At 42.5% G+C, this 21,102-nt stretch overlaps 1 protein-coding gene across 1 annotated transcript in view; it reads right to left on the bottom strand.

Annotated features, from left to right (window-relative positions):
* LOC109108178 (neurexin-1b-like) overlaps positions 1 to 6,588 on the bottom strand; it is a gene marked incomplete at its 5' end in the record, with an annotated part of 133,584 nt that extends 126,996 nt beyond the window's left edge. The window contains 2 exon segments of the mRNA XM_042768406.1: positions 108 to 489; positions 6,486 to 6,588. Coding sequence (XP_042624340.1) covers positions 108 to 489; positions 6,486 to 6,588 — 485 coding nt within the window.
* Positions 6,589 to 21,102: the final 14,514 nt, after the last annotated feature.

Below are 21,102 nucleotides of genomic sequence, written 5' to 3'. Positions count from 1 at the left end.
TTCATTTGCAAGGATTATAATATATTTTGATAGGGAATAGAAGTCTTGAATAAATAAATCATAACAGCATCTGACTGTGATCTTCTTGTGGGTTCTCCATAACGTACCCGTTAACCAGCTCTACAGCCATGAAGTCATTTCCATCTCCACTGTATAACAGGATGAGCCCGTCTGATGAGGTGGTTTTGAACTGGAAGAACAGGTGCATGGAGTAGTACGCCTGCAGTGTGCTCAGAGACAGATAGCTTGTGCAGGACTTGAAGGTCACTGGATCTGCAATGATGTTCTTAAATCCAATCATGGCGTTGACTTCGCAGTAGTCTATGTCTCCATTTACGCAGAGGTCGATGTATGGCTTGCTATTAAACGTCAGGCTCTGGAGATGCCCAATGAAGTTGGAGGGCGTGATGGGCAGGTAGCGTTTCTCTGTAATGATCCCCGTCTCTATGTTATGAAACTCCAGCTGTGTGTGGTCATCTGGTATCTCTCCTGTTTCATGGCAGTGTTGAGAATAATGAAAGGTTTATTTCATGTGGATCACTAAAATGCCAGTTCACATTCTATCAACAAATTCCAACTAGGCCTGTCCTCTCGTCTCCTCTCTGTGTTGGAGTCGGCAGTCAGGCATCTCCCCCACACTCACAGAGCAGACAGTAAAAGATGATAATACAGTGTTAATCCACACTAATAGATGTTTTAATAGGTGTTTTCCAGCCATAAAGTTTGGAAGATAAAGTCCAAACGAACTTGGTTTCATTCCATGTGCATGAGATAATTAATCCATTCATTTTCTGCTCCATTCATTTTTACCCAGAGAGGATTTTCTTTTACCTGAAAATACTGGTTTTCTTTTAATTAGCACAGATTTTGTATTTCTTTTTGGAATTAACTGATTGTAGGCTTACGCACCTCAGATCTAAACATTTCCAAAATTATCCCCAAATAATGCTTTTACTCACAAACTGAGGAGCATAAGCTCAGATCAGCTCCAAAGAGAAAAACAAAATTGTATAACGAAAGACTTACACTTACAATTTTTAAAAGGCTGGTCATTGTTGATTTATTTCACTAATTCCATTCAAAAAGTGAAACTTGTATATTATATTCATTCATTACAAACAGACTGATATATTTCAAATGTTTATTTCTTTTAATTTTGATGATTATAACTGACAACTAAGGAAAATCCCAAATTCAGTATTATATGACCAGCACCTGTATATCATAATGAAAGATTTACAAGCAATTATTAAAATGTTAGTAATTTTTAACAGGGAACACCAAATTAGGTAAAGGTTTTTCAGCACAGCTGAAATAAACCAATGCTAATTGAATTATTCACGAAAATATGACAGTGAAAGAACAGCACTGCCAGATTATTAATAATTCATTATCACATCTAAAACATCTAAAATTAATATGATTTTTTTTTCTTCAAATATTCCAATTATAGTGTAGGGCATTCCTATTTGAACTGCATGAGCTCAAGCTTAAGCTGAAGAAGAACATGAGTAAACTTAAGCACTTTGGTAGTTGATTAATTAACACAACCTGATGCTCCATGTATGAGATTAATCACAACAAAACATAATATTACAACACCCCAAAAGGATGTAAATGCCTAATGCCCGACTACTTAAATAGTCTGAATATTTAAATAGTCGGGCATTAGGCACACTACTTAAATAGTGTCTCCCATTGTGGATGCTCTAACAACACACTAAAACATGGCATCTAAAGCTGGTATACACTTCCTGACCAAAATTTGCAGTCTAGGGGATTATTTTATAAAACACTGTTTCCGTTTGTAATGCATCTTTTATAGCAACAAGCTGCATGTTTCTGCATGTGTTGTGTTTGTAAAGACTAAAGTTCAGTAGTGTGAGATCCTTCAAATCTGGAATACACTTAACAATTTCACACTATCAACTTCCAGGTCATCCTGAATGCAACAAACTCACACAGAAACATGTGGCTCATTGCTATGAGACGCAATACAAATGAAAATAATGTGTGTCCTAAAATCAGCTCAAAATATCAAACATGTTTGATATCCTCTGACTGGATGGAATAATAGTCTGAAGCTAAAAAAAAATAAATAAAAAAATCTGTGTTTGTGCCCATCATACACTCTCCAATTTTCTGCAAAATCTGTAGCCTCTGACTGCCCAATATCTGAGGACCGGCTCTGATATTCAGCAACTAGACAGACAGACTAGTCCTAAAATTGGGGCAATAGTCATATAGTCATAAAGCCTTCAATCATTTGGTGTATGATGATTTTTTTTCTCTCTCTCTCTGTATCTGTTCAGTTTTCTTAATCTGTTCAGATTTTAAAAGTCATGTTGTGTATTACAAGGGTGATTTTGGTTGGCTCCTGGGATTGTTTGCGTTAGAGTTCATTTCATTGGTATGATGGAAATGACTCTGCATAACTGTCCAACAAACACCAGCAGGTGAACACAATCATCTAATGACCTTGTTTGTTGGTGTTTGTTGAAATTTGTTGTGCCAGTGTGTAACATAATCCACTGAAAGTGAACATAAAGAACCCAAGTCCAAAAACATAAAAAAAAAAAAAAATGAGACATGAGACAAACTCACCTAACAAGAACAAAGCTAGACAAAAACAATGGGAACAAGGGGGCTATAAATACACAAAAACTAATGAGCTAGCAAGTAACACATGTGAATAATCTGACAACGAACCAATGAGAAAATAGGCCACATGACCAAAACAACCAATCAGAACATGACACATAAATTAGGGAAGCACCTGGCAGGAACCCATGTGGAGCAAGGAAACACATGACAAAAGGAACCATGACAGAGAATTACAAAATAAAAGACATGAAAACCTAAACAAGAACAAAACAAAAATCAACTTATCAACCCCCCACCTCAAGTGTGGCCCCAGACGCCCTAACATAACACTCACCCAAAACCCAACATAAATTTCTTGTAAAAAGTCCAGGAGGATGGTGGAGCAGAGGAGATCATGGGGGAGGGATGGCAGGCCAGGAGCATGATGGGGAACTGGACCTGGATCATGGCCTGGTGGAAGGACTGGACCATGGAGCAGTGGCAGGCCTGAACTATGAAGCAGTGGAAGGGACAATAGACCATGGAGTAATAGCGGAGACCATGGAACGTGAAGCAATGGCGAGCCTGGACCGTGGAGCAACCGTGAAGGATCAGGGAACCAGGGCAGAGCTGGAGACCAAGTTGGAGCCAGCGACCAGGGAAGAGCCAAAGATCATGGTAGAGCCAGCAGAGGATGCCACCAAGGCAGAGTTGGAGACCAAGTTAAAGTCAGTGGCACAGGCAACCAGGGCAGAGCAGGCAACCAGGGTGGAGCTGGGGGTGCAGGACCATGGACCATGGTGACTGCGTAGAAAGCCACTGCGGTGGGGCAAGAGACCACCACAGGTCAGGAGGCCATGGCGGAGCATAGACATGGATGGATGACCTGGCTGTGACAAAGTAGGCAGAGAGTTTGGGAACAGTGACATTACACGTGAAAATAAAACCACAGACATAAAGAACATCCTCTGTGGCTGTGACATGACAGGCAATGAGTTTGTGAACAGCCTCTGTGGCCGTGACATGGGGCCTGAACAGTTTGTGTCCATAACTTGGGGCAAAAAAGACTCACGAACAGCCCCTGTGGCTGTGACTTGGTCCATAAGCTTTTTATGGATGGCCTCCTTAGCCTTGACATGGCTGGCAGAGAGCTGAGAAAGAGTTGTGGCAGTCGCTGTCGCCTCTGGAAAAGCTGTGGTGGTCGCCGTCACCTCTGGAGAAGTCTGTGAGGCCCACAAAATGGCAGCTGCCATCACAGGAAGCACTGTGGACAGAGGGGTAATCTCTGGGAACACCGGACTTGGACATGGAACCACCAGACTAGAACAGGTCACTGCTTGCACTGATTTTAAATGTGGATCCATGGCAGTAAACTGAGATGAATGACATCACTGAATTCAATGATGAACAAACTTTAACAATCAATTACACCCCCGAAAACATTTCAATGTTGTTAAGTTGCTTTGACACAATCTTTTTTGTATAAAGTGCTATATAAATAAAGGTGAATTGACTTGACACTGGCAATAAATCTCGTCTGTCTTGGACACTATAACCCCACCCCCGAAAACATTTCCAGGAGAGACTTGGATAGCCCTGAAGTGAGCAGACTCTGGCAAGGCCACAACGTGAGGAAATGTTAGCTGAGCAGCCCTGACATGACTTGTCTCTGGTGTGGCATGATGGCTGAGAACTCCTGTGTGTTGACCATTATGTGACGAGGCTCTGGCATGGGAGTACTGTGGTATTGTGGGGCTCCTCGTCCACAATACCCACAGTATATATGGAAACACTCACCAACAAGGCATAGTCAATATATTCTTCAATTTTCTTAGCTTTTGCTGTCAGGCATTAAATAATTTAACAAATCATTCAGGCCATTATGAAAAATTAGTGCAATATCGATAAATCCAACAACACAACATTACTCACAAATCTTGTAATGTAATCCCCAAAGGGATGAGTCCCCTGTCACAAACTAAGGAGAGTAACTGCTGGGTTCATTGTTGGTCTAGCTTTCTGTAACATAATCCACTGAAGGTAGGCATAAAGAACCCAAGCGCAGTTTATTTAAGTCCAAAAACATTAACAAATACAAGATAAACAGAGACTTGACTTGGCATGACCTTGAGACAAATTCACTTAACAGCAGGTTACATAGAACAAAGCTAGACAAAGAGAATGGGAACAAGAGGGAAGAGCTAACAAGCAACACCTGTGAACAATCAGACAATGAACCAATGAGAAACCGGGTCACATGACCAAAACAACCAATCAGAACACCTGTATAAGGGGATTTATATAATTCACATAATATTTACATACATTTATATAATGGTTATTATATTCCTTATATGTGATACTTAAATGTATGAAACAAAAAAACAGAATGGAGACTGCTGTAAATGTTTTTGTTAAAATTACATAAAATTACAAAATTTCTACCCTTACAGAAAAGACACATGAAAATCAATTGTGAAATATGTGAAACATGTGAAACTCAGGTGAAATACACATAAATTGAATTGAATTGAATTGAAATGTATTTGACAAGTTTATAAACTGTACAAAATAACAAGTATCCCATACACTTCAAAAAAACTGTTGATGATAAAAACACAATAAAGCCATTGGCTTATTTCAATTGCAGCCATCGATGTTAATATAAAAGGTAAGGCTGTATACAGAAGAGACAGAGCAACAGTATCTCCTAATCATATACCAGTCTCAGCCTCAGACGTCACGCCCACGGACCGTTGGCTAAATGTCTGATGCATATGGGACACAAAAGTGGAAACACTTCAGGAGTGTCAAATTCGTCATAGGATTGGTTGAATTCTGTAGGATTTCTGCGAGACGTGTGTGTCACATTCTTCAACGTTCCACCTGGAAACAAAGATACCGCGGCGCTAAACCCCCTCATGAAAAAAGAAAGCTGTCGTGTTTACAACTGTGATGATGAATCACACTAGTGTATAAAAATTAATTTTTTCCCCACCAAACTTTTTAAATTTACACGGACATGAATAATAAAAAGTGGAGAAAAACGGAATTAGAATTGCAAAGGGACTATTATATTTTTGTGATTACTTTTGTCCAGTGAAATACATGAATGCCCCGGTCCCAACACAAAAGATAATCAACAGCAAAGCCTTGGCAATAAGAAGTTTTACTTGGATGTGCTGAGTGCGAGTGTCAAGGAGGATCAACGATCTGGGATTGCAGCGGAATGGAGTTATATTGTCGAAAATTGGGAGAATTTAACTTCTCTCTACAGAGATACTAGAGATGTGATGACTCAGGAGGTGATTGAAGGTTTTGTCGGATCTGAGGCCTGCTACAGGTCGGTAGATTTAAAGCCAAGCCTGGATTATGCGGAGACCCCGCAGCGTGTGAGTGGATTATGTCGTTTAAGCAACTGGATGAACTGGTAAACTCAATTCGGGAGGATGCTTTTTGTGCTATTGACTTCAGAAAGACCTCAAAGATTCTACTTGTTACTCATCTAAATGTTAGGATCTTACTTCCAAAGGTCTCTGAGATAAGACTTTTATGTTCTGAGCTCAAGTTGTCAGTACTTAGGTGTAGTGAAACATGATTGGACAGTTCAAATTTGGACTCTGAAATTGGAGTAAATGTGTGAAACACGTGATCACATGTGAACACAAACAAATGTGGACACATGTGGACAATATGATGTGATCACATGTTTCATATGTGTTTTATATATGTTTCACATGAGATTCACATGTGTTTCACATATTTTACATGTGATTTTTTTACATATTTTACATGTGATTTTTTCACATATTTTACATGTGATTTCAGGTTGCATGCATTATTAGTACATTTAATAAATGTCTAATTTAATGTAAAGAAAAAGAACAGAAACAAGAGCATACCTTTCACAGTAGGCAAATCATCCACAGACAACTTCAGACTCTTTTCTCTCCTGCTCACTCGCACCGTGTGCCACTCATTATCATTCAGATTCTGACCAGCAAATATGGTTCAGGTCCCTTGCCTGTGGGGCAGTTCAGATCATAGTTAAACATGGTCAAAAAGCAAAAGAACATGCTCTAACGATTACAGGTGGACAACAGTGCCATTTAATAATGATATCACAAAAATGCCCTGAAGATAGTAAACATTTAAAACAGTTTTATTAATAGTGTCATAAGAAATAAATCCACATATTAAAGAGAGACCTACATTTTCTGAATGACTCTTTAGTGTAACTGATTTAAAATCCATTATCAACTTAACACAACAGAAAGACCGATTTACAGTATATATCTGGAGGTCACAATTCAAAGTGCATTCATGGTATAGTGGAAAATATAGTAAAAGGCCATGTTGTCTGACTTTTGGGGTTAGTTGACCCTCTACCTAGTGCAGTGTTATCTGATATTTAAACAAAAAAAAGACTAAGATAAAAAGTTCTAGAATTAGCCTTAATGTATATGGAAGAATGATATCTGATCATTTAAACATAGCAAATCATTTTAATACAGGTCCTTCTAAAAAAATTAGCATATTGTGATAAAAGTTCATTATTTTCCATAATGCAATGATAAAAACTTTTTATTTTCAAAATTGAATTTTTCAAAATTCCTATCTCAAAAAATTAGCATATCATGAAAAGGTTCTCTAAACGAGCTATTAACCTAATCATCTGAATCAACTAATTAACTCTAAACACCTGCAAAAGATTCCTGAGGCTTTTAAAAACTCCCAGCCTGGTTCATTACTCAAAACCGCAATCATGGGTAAGACTGCCGACCTGACTGCTGTCCAGAAGGCCATCATTGACACCCTCAAGCGAGAGGGTAAGACACAGAAAGAAATTTCTGAACGAATAGGCTGTTCCCAGAGTGCTGTATCAAGGCACCTCAGTGGGAAGTCTGTGGGAAGGAAAAGTGTGGCAAAAAATGCTGCACAACGAGAAGAGGTGACCGGACCCTGAGGAAGATTGTGGAGAAGGACCGATTCCAGACCTTGGGGGACCTGCGGAAGCAGTGGACTGAGTCTGGAGTAGAAACATCCAGAGCCACCGTGCACAGGCGTGTGCTTTTGAACCAGAAACAGCAGCAGAAGCGCCTGACCTGGGCTATAGAGAAGCAGCACTGGACTGTTGCTCAGTGGTCCAAAGTACTTTTTTCGGATGAAAGCAAATTTTGCATGTCATTCGGAAATCAAGGTGCCAGAGTCTGGAGGAAGACTGGGGAGAAGGAAATGCCAAAATGCCTGAAGTCCAGTGTCAAGTACCCACAGTCAGTGATGGTCTGGGGTGCCATGTCAGCTGCTGGTGTTGGTCCACTGTGTTTTATCAAGGGCAGGGTCAATGCAGCTAGCTATCAGGAGATTTTGCAGCACTTCATGCTTCCATCTGCTGAAAAGCTTTATGGAGATGAAGATTTCGTTTTTTAAGCACGACCTGGCACCTGCTCACAGTGCCAAAACCACTGGTAAATGGTTTACTGACCATGGTATTACTGTGCTCAATTGGCCTGCCAACTCTCCTGACCTGAACCCCATAGAGAATCTGTGGGATATTGTGAAGAGAAAGTTGAGAGACGCAAGACCCAACACTCTGGATAAGCTTAAGGCCTCTATCGAAGCATCCTGGGCCTCCATAACACCTCAGCAGTGCCACAGGCTGATTGCCTCCATGCCACGCCGCATTGAAGCAGTCATTTCTGCAAAAGGATTCCCGACCAAGTATTGAGTGCATAACTGAACATAATTATTTGAAGGTTGACTTTTTTTGTATTAAAAAACACTTTTCTTTTATTGGTCGGATGAAATATGCTAATTTTTTGAGATAGGAATTTTGGGTTTTCATGAGCTGTATGCCAAAATCATCAGTATTAAAACAATAAAAGACCTTAAAAATTTCAGTTCAATTAAAATAAAACAAAAAAAAATTAAATTTTAATCATTACAAAAACAAAAATAAAAAAAATTAACCACAATAACAAAATTCTTTGAGAAGGACCTGTATATAATTAAATGGAAGAACAATATAATATAATTTAAACACAGCAAAAAATTATAAAAAACAATTAATACATACGCAAAAAGTAGTAAATCAAAAAATATATATATAAATTTAATCAAACACACATATATTTACACATATTGCTTACTTAAGTAGAGTAAAGTTTTTAAGAAATGAATAAATCTTAAAAGTAGTAAAGCAACAGGGTTAGATAATATTTCAGTGAAGTTTATTAAGCCACACATCTGGGGAAGAGTTCAGAAAAAAAATCTGTGGCATTGAAGCTTCACAGAAGCATGAAGTCTCCATTACTCTTACTGGAATAAGAAAAAAACAAGACTCTTCCTAGAGCTGGCCTCCTGGCCAAACTGAGCAATCAATGGAGAATGACTTTGGTTAGACTGTTGACCAAGAACACCAAGAAGTGTTTTCTTTCATATGTGTAACTGTTTGAAAGAAATGCCTTAGAGATACAAGTGAAGTCCACCTTGGGCAACAAACAGGTAAAGATGGGACTAGTCTATGGGAATTGTGAGACCATTAGGTGGTCAAGTCTGAGACTGAACTGTCCATGCTTGAAAAGCAGAGGAGTTTGTGAACAAGGCAGTTTCAAGTCTGAAGGATCAAGGGATTAATAGAAAATCACAATCAATAAGAGCAGGTCTTGAAGTGGAAATGCCCTCAAATGGTGGTTATCAGCTTTCAGTAATCAGAAAAAGAAATGGTGGTAACTAGGATGAAAAAAAAAGATATTAAATTAGAAACGTCAACCAGTAGCAGAGAGGGCACTGGACTGTAAGCAAGGGCCCATCTTATAAGGTGGACATGTGGAAGGTACCTCAGGCTAAGCTAAGTTTTCTTTAAAAAGCTAACAATCATACCCTTCCAAGCCCAGGTAATTTGTCTCAGTGTAATGGCACAGAGGAAAACTGTCCGCTCCGTGAGGCCCCAACTGCAAATTTGCAGCTCATTTTGGCTGGTTGCAAGACTGCTTTGGTGCAAGTGTAATGGAGGCCAGCTGGTAAAAGCTGTGCAGGTAAACCTCACTCCCCTAGTCACAAGAGGCATACTAATGACTGACGTTAGAGGCTGTGTTCTCTCATGCGGGAAATGCCAGTTCAAATACCGTTTGGAGCGAGTGATGGGAATAAAACCAGAGGGGTTACACAAGGTAAGTACAGGTGGTGACAACCAGGTTCTGTGCAAATTGGCTGAGATCCTTGATGTGTGGAGAATGGCTCCGTAAGTCTGGCCCTGGAGGGCCACTGCCCTGCAGAGTTTAACTCCAACCCTTATCAAAGACTCCTGTACAAGCTAATAAAGGTCTTGAGAGTTACAGGCTGTGATTTTGATCACAGTTCGAGTTAAAATCTGCAAGGTAGTGGCGCTGTAGGTCAGCATTTGAGGAACCCCGGTGTAGACAAAAGTCTTTATAAATGCTTTGTTTCTTTTTAGAGACAGTTCATAAAGTACATTTACATAGGCAATTTTAATCAAGCTATAATCAAGGTATTGGGATTTTAACATAGTCAAGCTAAAGTCTTAGGGTGTACTCTCACCCAAGCATTATTGAGGGGCTATTTACATGACAATTTGTTCTGCCAAAAACGTGAAACTTTTTATGCATTTTGCCTGCTCGTTTACACGACAACAGCAGATTGGGGACTGAAAATGCATATTTTGGAAATGTTTTTGAAAGTGCAAGTTTTTGAAAACACCACCGGTATCGTTTCCGTGTAAACACCCAAAACATGAATCTTTGAAAACGGTGACGTCATGCTCGTGCGTAGTATGTGTTAGGTATATAGACACGCACACTACGTGTTGATTTTAAAGGCAAGCATCAAAAACATACACAACAATTGCGTGGAGTACATGGTACTGTTGTTGCTGCTCAAGAGTTTGCTAACGATTCTTCAGCAAAGTGTGGATTTACTTATATTACAACAATCAGCGTACACGCATCATACAGTCGTGGCCAAAAGTTTTGAGAATTACATAAATATTGGAAATTGGAAAAGTTGCTGCTTAAGTTTTTATAATAGCAATTTTCATATACTCCAGAATGTTATGAAGAGTGATCAGATGAATTGCATAGTCCTTCTTTGCCATGAAAATTAACTTAATCCCAAAAAAACCTTTCCACTGCATTTCATTGCTGTCATTAAAGGACCTGCTGAGATCATTTCAGTAATCATCTTGTTAACTCAGGTGGGAATGTTGACGAGCACAAGGCTGGAGAACATTATGTCAGGCTGATTGGGTTAGAATGGCAGACTTGACATGTGAAAAGGAGGGTGATGCTTGAAATCATTGTTCTTCCATTGTTAACCATGGTGACCTGCAAAGAAACGCATGCAGCCATCATTGCATTGCATAAAAATGGCTTCACAGGCAAGGATATTGTGGCTACTAAGATTGCACCTAAATCAACAATTTATAGGTTCATCAAGAACTTCAAGGAAAGAGGTTCAATTCTTGTAAAGAAGGCTTCAGGGCGTCCAAGTATAGAAAGTATAGTGAATGGACTGCTGAGGACTGGGGCAAAGTCATATTCTCCGATGAACCCCTTTTCCGATTGTTTGGGGCATCTGGAAAAAGGCTTGTCCAGAGAAGAAAAGGTGAGCGCTACCTTCAGTCCTGTGTCATGCCAACAGTAAAGCATCCTGACACCATTCATGTGTGGGGTTGCTTCTCATCCAACGGAGTGGGCTCACTCACAATTCTGCCCAAAAACACAGCCATGAATAAAGAATGGTACCAAAACACCCTCCAACAGCAACTTCTTCCAACAATCCAACAACAGTTTGGTGAAGAACAATGCATTTTCCAGCACGATGGAGCACCGTGCCATAAGGCAAAAGTGATAACTAAGTGGCTCGGGGACCAGAATGTTGAAATTTTGGGTCCATGGCCTGGAAACTCCCCAGATCTTAATCCCATTGAGAACTTGTGGTCAATCCTCAAGAGGTGGACAAACAAAAACCCACTAATTCTGACAAACTCCAAGAAGTTATTATGAAAGAATGGGTTGCTATCAGTCAGGATTTGGCCCAGAAGTTGATTGAGAGCATGCCCAGTCGAATTGCAGAGGTCCTGAAAAAAGAAGGGCCAACACTGCAAATACTGACTCTTTGCATAAATGTCATGTAATTGTCGATAAAAGCCTTTGAAACGTATGAAGTGCTTGTAATTTTATTTCAGTACATCACAGAAACAACTGAAACAAAGATCTAAAAGCAGTTTAGCAGCAAACTTTTTGATAACTAATATTTTTGTAATTCTCAAAACTTTTGGCCACGACTGTATACTCACGGCAACAGATACTGTTTATTAACAAGGTGACAGTACCAACTACTGGCCAGTAGGGGTGTCGAAATTAATTGTTATTTCGATGCATCGTGATGCAGACGAGGATGATTCATTATCGGTTCAGTAATAGATTATAACCGATTATAACGTACTGACGCTTTTCTGACATCATTTGTTACATACGTGTTTTTTCACAGTAGCATACATTAGGCGCGTTTGCTTGAAGCACTGCTACGCAGAATTATCAGTGTATGACATCAAGTTCCGCGAGAGCAATAAGAGAGCAGATGGATCCTTATGCTTTCGCGGTTGATGTCATAAACTAATTCTAAATAAAGCATCTCACAAAAAATTTGCTACAAATACTTTACAAGCTGACATCTGGCCACATTTTGGCTTTTATGAACAACCTGGTAAGCACGAGCTGGAGAAGACACGCTGTGTGTAAATCATGTCATGCACAATGAAATATGTAGGGGTATGGGCAAATGAAGCCTTGTGAAGGACCTAGGCTTTTCTCTGACTGTTTTGGGAAAAGATTCAAAGCTTTGAGTGTCTTTAAAACAGTGCCATCTGGTGATTAATAAAAAAAATATAGCAGCCAAAAGCCTGTGAAAGACATCTACCACATATTCCACAGATTGATTCAAGTTACATGCACAAATAAAAGCATGTGTGTGTTTGTGTTTGTTGAATTTCTGTCCCTGATAAATTCATTTACTCATTAAACTGTGCAATTTAATACCAGTACAAATACCAATATGATGTAATAGAAGAATAATGTACACATATGAATTGCATATGACAAGTATTGAATTTTTCTCAAATAATTTGCATTTTTCACAACACTTATAACACTGTATATAAAAAATAAAACAAAAAAACACAAAAAAAAAATACTACAAAAAAAAGAAAGATCTGGAGGATTGAACATTTTGACATGCAAAGTGAATCGTGCACGTGACTGGACAGAAAGTGAAGCTTTGATTGTCCTTGGTCACGTAATTTCTATGTTAACAACACAAGCTTTGAATCGAGGCTTTATCTGGCACACCCATTTATTTTCGACACAAGCTCTGATGCCTTGGTTCAAATGTCACATCACTAGCAGGGGGTAATACCACTAACTTAAGAAACCATGTCAGGTAGAGTTTATACATCTAACTGCTTGTATTTATTAAGAAAATTGTGTAAATGTGAAGTAAAATTGAAAATTGAGGATACAGTGCATCGTCAATGCATTGTGAAACTCAATTGAACCGAATCTATGACATGATAATTGTAACCGAATCGAACTGTGAGACCAATGTAGGTTAACACCCCTACTGGGCAGGCATACATAATACAGCGTTTTTGACCGTTTATGCGGATATGTGTAATGCTAATTGTTTTGAAAACGTTGTCGTGTATATGTGAAACTTTTTAAAAATGCAAGGGAAAAACTTTTCAGTTTTTGACTACATCATTGTCGTGTAAACGTGGAGGAATTTGCATCTTTACTCACCGACTATAATTCCCATTAATCAACAGGTTAAGAACGAGAACCCTTATATACTCAAATGAATTAAAACATTTACTGTCCAAGTATTAATATAAGATGTTTGTTGTTGTAATGATGACAGTAGTGCACACACAGGTAGTAGTCGTTCCATGCTCCAGCACGATTAGCAATCGCATTACATGAGTTTCAGCCCAACCTATGCCCAAGCCCACCTTGTCTGGTTAGAGAGTTTGACTCCTAACCCTAAGGTTGTGGGTTCGAGTCTCGGGCCGGCAATACCACAACTGAGGTGCCCTTGAGCAAGGCACCGAACCCCCAACTGGTCCCCGGGCGCCACAGCATAAATCGCTGCCCACTGCTCCAGGTGTGTGTTCATGGTGTGTGTGTGTTCACTGTTGTGTGGGTGTACTTTGGATGGGTTAAATGCAGAGCACGAATTCTGAGTATGGGTCACCATACTTGGTTGTATGGCACGTCACTTCACTTCACTTCACTTCATCCATGGGAAGAGGCTATCAATGAGAGGAAGACGTTAAAATTTGCTGACCTGGCCATCAAGTCAAGAGAGGTCAATGAACTGCATGTGATAAACTGAAATGTCTTGCTGGGAAGGGAAGAATGAGAGATAATGCAGTAGCCTAGTGGTGACGTGTTCGTTTCTGCTTGTCTGTTTCTCGTTACCTGTCTGATTGCTCGTTCAGCGTTGCTCCAGCAACCGCGGGGCTGACGAGCTAATAAGCATGGTCTCATGTTTGGTACTGCATGTTGTCAGATCATTGTTTGAGTTTGTCCATGCCTGTCTTTCTCTCCAGTTCTCAGAGTCTTGACTTGCTCTCAGCCTCGGATATCGTCCGGTGTGGTTCACCATCTGTTACCTGGAATTCGGTCTGAGTTAGTTTGGGTCAGTGCCTTGCAGTATCTGTGTGACAGAGACCTTCTCACCTGCTCACTGGCTCACCTGCTCACCAGCTCACCTGCTCATGTTCATCCTCTATGCATCTTGCTTGTTTACTGTTGGGGCAAAATTAACTAATTTCACTTGCAACAGGATTTTGTGTTCATTGCGTGACAAAATGATCTGACCAAAGATAGATGCAGCAAGTGTTGCGGAACTGAGAGACATTCTCACCAGCAGCAATACTCATTTTGCACAGCAGGAATAGCAAATCATGGCTACTGGTCGTGCGGTGCAGGCACTAGTTAAGCAGGTCTCGGATCTAACCACTCAGGTTCGACAGTTAAAACCTGAACCTGCCAAACAGCCCACTGCGCTCAATCCCCCTGCTGTTTCCCGGTGGATTTCACCAACCGGCATGCTGAGCCCCGTCTGCTGCCTCCGATTGTCTACTCCGGTGAGCCCCGTTATGTCATTCATTTGTGACTATGTGTTCTCTTCACATTGCTCTCCAGCCTTCGTCTTTTCCCACAGAGGAGTCCAAAATGGCTTTTGTCAATACTCTGTTGTCTGGACGAGCTGCTCTCTGGGTAACAATGGTGTGGGAACAAGGGCACCATTGTTGTTCATCTTTCCAAATTTTTTTTCGGAGGAACTCAGGAAAGTGTTTGATCGGCTGCGTCTGGCAGGGAGGCAGCAAGGCAATTGGCTGAGTTACGTCAAGGAGATTGATCAGTCACAGATTACTCTATCGAGTTTCGCACATTGGCAGTGGAATGTAAATGGAACCAGGAAGCGCAGTGGGACATGTTTAGGCATGGGTTGACCGACCGTATTGTTAATGAAATTTACACTCTGGAATTACCCACCTCACTAGACGGATTGATCGATCTGGCCATTCGAGTGGACACTAGATTATAATGTCGTGACCAATTCTCAGGTAGGGCAGAGAAGACAGCCGATCATCACTTCGATCCTGAACCCAATTTGCAGAGCTCACCTTTCTTGAGAGGAGAAGGAGAGACGCAGAAACCAGGGGCTGTGCCTATACTGCAGTACCGCAGGTCACATCGCAGCGCAGTACCTGGTAAAAACCAAAGCCCGTCAGTAGGAAGGAGGCTACTGACGGGCAGAGTCACCATTCAGAAATCCTCTACCACTGTAACTCTGGTCTTGATTCAACTACGGAGGGGCCGGGACACTTTCACTTGTAAAGCCCTGGTTGACTCTGGCGCAGAGGGCAATTTTTTGGATTGTAGGATGGTAATTAAACTGGGTATTCCTGCTGTTCCACTTAATCCACCCATCTCAGTCAGTGACCTCTGTGGTCAGTTTCTTCCACTCATCACCCACGTCACTGAGTTGGTGAGCCTCATCACTTCGGGCAGCCACACCGAGACTATTTCTTTTTATCTGACTGATTCCCCTTTGGCTCCTGTGGTTTTGGGTCACCCCTGGCTAGCGTTACACAACCCCAATATAAACTGGCGTCAGAGCACAGTCTCATCCTGGAGTGAATATTGTTATGCATGACTTTTGTTGTCTGCGTGTTATTGTGTGTCGTGTTCTGTATTACAGGATGAACATGTGGATCTGTCAAATGTGCCTACTGAGTATCTTGACCTGAAGGAAGTGTTCAGTAAGTCCTGGGCTGCTTCTCTTCCTCCGCATCATCCTTATGATTGTGCAATAGATTTATTGTCAGGTACATCCCCTCCTAAAAGCAGATTATACTCACTTTCCATTCCGGAAAGGGACGCCATGGAGAAATATATTTCTGATTCTCTGGCAGCCAAGATCATCCATCCTTCTTCTTCTCCTGCATGGGCAGGATTTTTCTTTGTGGAAAAGAAAGATGGTTCCCTTCGTCCTTGTATCGACTATCGAGGGTTGAATAGTATCACGGTAAAGAATACCTATCCTTTGCCGTTGATGTCTTCAGCCTCCAAGAGTCTGCAGGGTGCTTCCTTTTTCACAAAGTTGGATCTTCGCAAGGCCTATTATTTGGTTCGCATAAAGGAGGGGGATGAATGGAAGACCACTTTTAATACTTCCAGGAGGCATTTTGAGTATCTTGTTATGCCGTATGGGCTCTCTAATGCTCAGGCGGTTTTCCAGGCATTAGTCAACAACGTGCTGAGAGACATGGTCGATCAGTTCATATATGTCTACCTGGATGACATATTGATTTTTTTCTCATTCTCTCCAGGAACATGTTCAGCATGTCAGGGTAGTGCTTCAGAGGCTGCTAGAGAATGGGCTTTTTGTCAAGGTGGAGAAATGCATTTTTCATGCACAATCTGTTCCTTCTCTAGGGTATATCGTGTCATTTGAGGGAGTATGCATGGAGGCTGTGGTAGTTTGTATCTCAGAAAATTAGAATATTGTGCCCCTTTGACTGCCTTGACTTCCACCAAGATGATGTTCAGGTGGTCTAGCGTGGCGGAAACCGCGTTTTGCAAACTGAAGAATTGCTTCATTTCAGCTCCCATTCTGGTGGCCCCTGATCCCTCCCGTCAGTTCGTGGTGGAGGTCGACGTGCTCATGCTCCTTATGTTCATGTTCATCCTCTACGCATCTTGCTTGTTTGCTTGTTGGGGCAAAATAAACGAACTTCACTTGCAACTAGATTTTGTGTTCATTGCGTGACAGGTGGCAGGGAGACATGTCTGACCATTGTCCTACCACCAGGATATTTTCTGGGCTTAATGGAGTGAAATACAGGTGCTGGTCATATAATTAGAAAATCATCAAAAAGTTGATTTATTTCACTAATTCCATTCAAAAAGTGAAACTTGTACATTATATTCATTCATTACAAACAGACTGATATATTTCAAATGTTTATTTCTTTTAATTTTGATGATTATAACTAACAACTAAGGAAAATCCCAAATTCAGTGTCTCAGAAAATTAGAATATTGTGAAAAGGTTCAATATTGAAGACACCTGGTGCCACACTCTAATCAGCTAATTAACTCAAAACATTTGCAAAGGCCTTTAAATGGTCTTTCAGTCTAGTTCTGTAAGCTACACAATTATGGGGAAGACTGCTCACTTGACAGTTGTCCAAAAGACGACCATTGACACCCTTCACAAGGAGGGCAAGACACAAAAGGTCATTGCAAAAGAGGCTGGCTGTTCACAGAGCTCTGTGTCCAAGCACATTAATAGAGAGGCGAAGGGAAGGAAAAGATGTGGTAGAAAAAAGTGTACAAGCAATAGGGCTAACCACACCCTGGAGAGGATTGTGAAACAAAACCCATTTCAAAATGTGGGGGAGATTCACAAAGAGTGGACTGCAGCTACAACAAGCCACTCTTGAACAACAGACAGCGTCCGTATGCAAGACATGGGTTTCAGCTGTCGCATTCCTTGTGTCAAGCCACTCTTGAACAACAGACAGCGTCAGAAGTGTCTCGCCTGGGCAAAAGACAAAAAGGACTAGACTGCTGCTGAGTGGTCCAAAGTTATGTTCTCTGATGAAAGTAAATTTTGCATTTCCTTTGGAAATCAGGGACCCAGAGTCTGGAGGAAGAGAGGAGAGGCACACAATCCACGTTGCTTGAGGTCCAGTGTAAAGTTTCCACAGTCAGTGATGGTTTGGGGTGCCATGTCATCTGCTGGTGTTGGTCCACTGTGTTTTCTGAGGTCCAAGGTCAACGCAGCCGTACACCAGGAAGTTTTAGAGCGCATCATGCTTCCTGCTGCTGTCCTGTAAACTCGCCTGACCTTAACCCCATAGAAAATCTATGGGGTATTGTGAAGAGGAAGATGCGATATGCCAGACCTGAAGGCCGCTATCAGAGCAACCTGGGCTCTCATAACACCTGAACACTGCCACAGACTGATCGACTACATTCCACGCCTTAGTTGGGGAGCCCCAACTAAGTATTAAGTGCTGTACATGCTCATACTTTTCATGTTCATACTTTTCAGTTGGCCAAGATTTCTAAAAATCCTTTCTTTGTATTGGTCTCAAGTAATATTCAAAGTTTCTGAGATACTTAATTTAGGATTTTCCTTAGTTGTCAGTTATAATCATCAAAATGAAAAAAAAAAATAAACATTTGAAATATATCAGTCTGTGTGTAATGGATGAATATAATATACAAGTTTCACTTTTTGAATGGAATTAGTGAAATAAATCAACTTTTTGATGATATTCCAATTATATGACCAGCACCTGTATCTATGAAGGATTGTTCCAGTGATGACCTGCAGATGGACCGAATACAACAGTGCAGGTGGAACAGGTGATAATGCCTTTGTCAGCTACCTGTGCATTTCATTTATTTAAAAAATGGCAAGTAATGCATGGCAGTTACCCTTTATGGCTGAGCAAAATTTGTGAGAGAGTCATAAACAGGATTCCACTAGAGGCCTCAAATCCATACACGTACCATTTGGGTCATAAAATCTGAGATCCTGTCTAGATGGCACCACAAAGTTTAACTTAAAGTTCATATGTAGATGGTGATTAGGCTTGGATTAGGCTTTTTGGCACAAACTAGAACCAGCCTTGTTAAAGCAACACAAAACGTACTCGGTTACGAACGTAACCTCGGTTCCCTGAGATACGGAACGAGTACTGCATATGGGGAAAAGCTCCTTTTTTCCTTGATACTGAAGCCTTTTTTCAATAACGCAGTGCAACTGCACTGCCATTGGTTTAATCTGTCAATTGTTTTTTAAACCAGTGACAGCACTGCATAGCTGCGCGAGCCTGTGGCGATGCAGCGCGCCAAATCCCGCCAAAATGAGCGGGGCAAATGGCTATATAAGCAGGCAAATCGCCTGAGGAAATCAGATCTCACTCCTTCAGCGACGACTTCACTTCGCTGGATTTCGAATGAACGCCTTCACCTGGAACGAGCTCTCGCTGTCGAAGAGGCACCGCAGCGGACCAGCTGAGTCTGCCGACCACCGCAGACAGCCGCTCTTAGCACCGATCTCAGGCCGCCCGTTTCCCGCTTCCGGCCGCTTCTCAGTGATCTCCTGCCGCCATCAGGCGATCACAAAAGAGCTTTTTCCAGCGGTTTTCACCGCTCTAAAAGAGCGTTTCTAATGCCGTTTTAATGGCGGCGGCCATGCCAGAGCGCCTCTGCATGATGATGACGGCCATGGTGAGTGTGTTTTCTGCCTGGGTAAACCCCACGCTGAGGCTGCACTCACTGAGACCTCATGCTGCTTTTGTGAGAGCATGAGTCTCGCCTCTCTTTCTTTAATGAAAGCAATCCTTTCTTTAATGAAAGCGATCCCGCCCCTCGCGCCCCCCCGTCTTTTTCCTCCCGTGAGCCAGCCAGGAAAAGACGGCAGGGAAGAGGGGCTCAGTGCCCGGATTTAGGTGAGCTCACGCCGGCTCAGCACCCGCGTGCCTCACACTCTCCAATGAGAGAGCCGTCCCCTGTCCTATTCTCACGCCCAGAGCAGCGTCCCTTGGCTGAAGCGAGCGACCTCGTCTCTTTTGGCAAATCGGAGGACGAGCCGCTTGATGACTCCATGTCACTCGCGGCTTCTGAAACGGAGGACTGGGCCGGTGATTCTTACCCCACCCACTTGCCGTCACTAGAGCCCATCGACACCAGAGCTGGGATGGATGCCGAGCTTCTCCGCATCCTCTCCAAGGCCGTTGAGGAACTCCATCTGGAGTGGGCCCCCCCTGAAGAGCTGACGTGCAGCAGGCTGGACGAGTGGTACCTGCCAGGACGCCGCCAGGCCCCCCGCCAGCGCTCTGCCCCATTCTTCCCATGAGGTTCATGATGAGCTGACAAAGTCGTGGCACGCCCCCTACTCAGCCCGCCTACGCACTTCCTCTGCAGCTCTCAGCTCAGTAGACGGCTCTCAGGAGAAGGGCTATGAGCAATTGCCACCCCTGGACGAGACTGTGGCTGCTCACCTCTATCCCCCAATGCCCCCCGGCGGCTGTGGGGTGGAAAAACAAGAGAGCCTTCCTTCCAAGCCCTGCAGGACGACACTTCTGCGGGCCAAGCCACTTCAGCACTACACACCATGGCCATATTGCAAGTGTTCCAGGCAAAGCTTCTCCGTTCCCTGGATGAGTCTAGCCCTAGTGAACCTGCTTTTCGCGACCTCTGCAGCGCCACAGATTTGGCCCTCCGCGTCACGAAAGCCACGGCCCAGGCCATCGGACGATCCATGGCCAACCTGTTGTGCTGGAGCGCCACCTCTGGCTCAACCTAACAGAGATTAAGGAGAGCGACAAAGTGACCTTTCTCGATGCCCCAGTCTCTCCATCCGGTCTCTTCGACCCAGCAGTAGAAGGGTTTACAGAGCGCTTCACTGCAACACAGAAGTCGTCCCAGGCCATGCGACACTTCCTGCCCAAGCACTCCATCTCTGCCTCGAGTCGCCCCAGGACTGCTCCGACTCAGCACCAGAGCAAACCTGTTCCTTCTACCCCCCAGGCAGCGCCCCCTAAGGAGCATGACCCAGCTCACCCCACTAAGCGCGCTAAACCGCCTAGACGTCAGGGCCCCCGGCAAAGGATTGTGCTGGACTTGACGCCCTCTAAATCCTCCTGATCATTGGGGAAGAAAGAGGAAGAGGCAAAGTCCCACCACGGCCGGACCACCCCAGAAGCTCTCTCGCCTGCCTGCTATGCGACCTGGGCCCACCTTTGTTGCGTCCACGCAAAGCGCCGTTATTATGGCGAACACAATATATATTTCACATTTTCAAAAAGAGAGCAGTTTTCCTCTTCCACACTCATCAGTGTTCAGGCCCCTAATCAGCGGCCTGCCACCCGACACTATCCAGCCTCTTGTCACGCGGGCTGAGGCCTGGCAG

The sequence above is a fragment of the Cyprinus carpio genome, chromosome A13 (genome assembly GCF_018340385.1).
Source record: "Cyprinus carpio isolate SPL01 chromosome A13, ASM1834038v1, whole genome shotgun sequence".
Lineage (NCBI taxonomy): Eukaryota > Metazoa > Chordata > Actinopteri > Cypriniformes > Cyprinidae > Cyprinus > Cyprinus carpio.
This window is presented reverse-complemented; position numbering and strand designations above follow the sequence as displayed.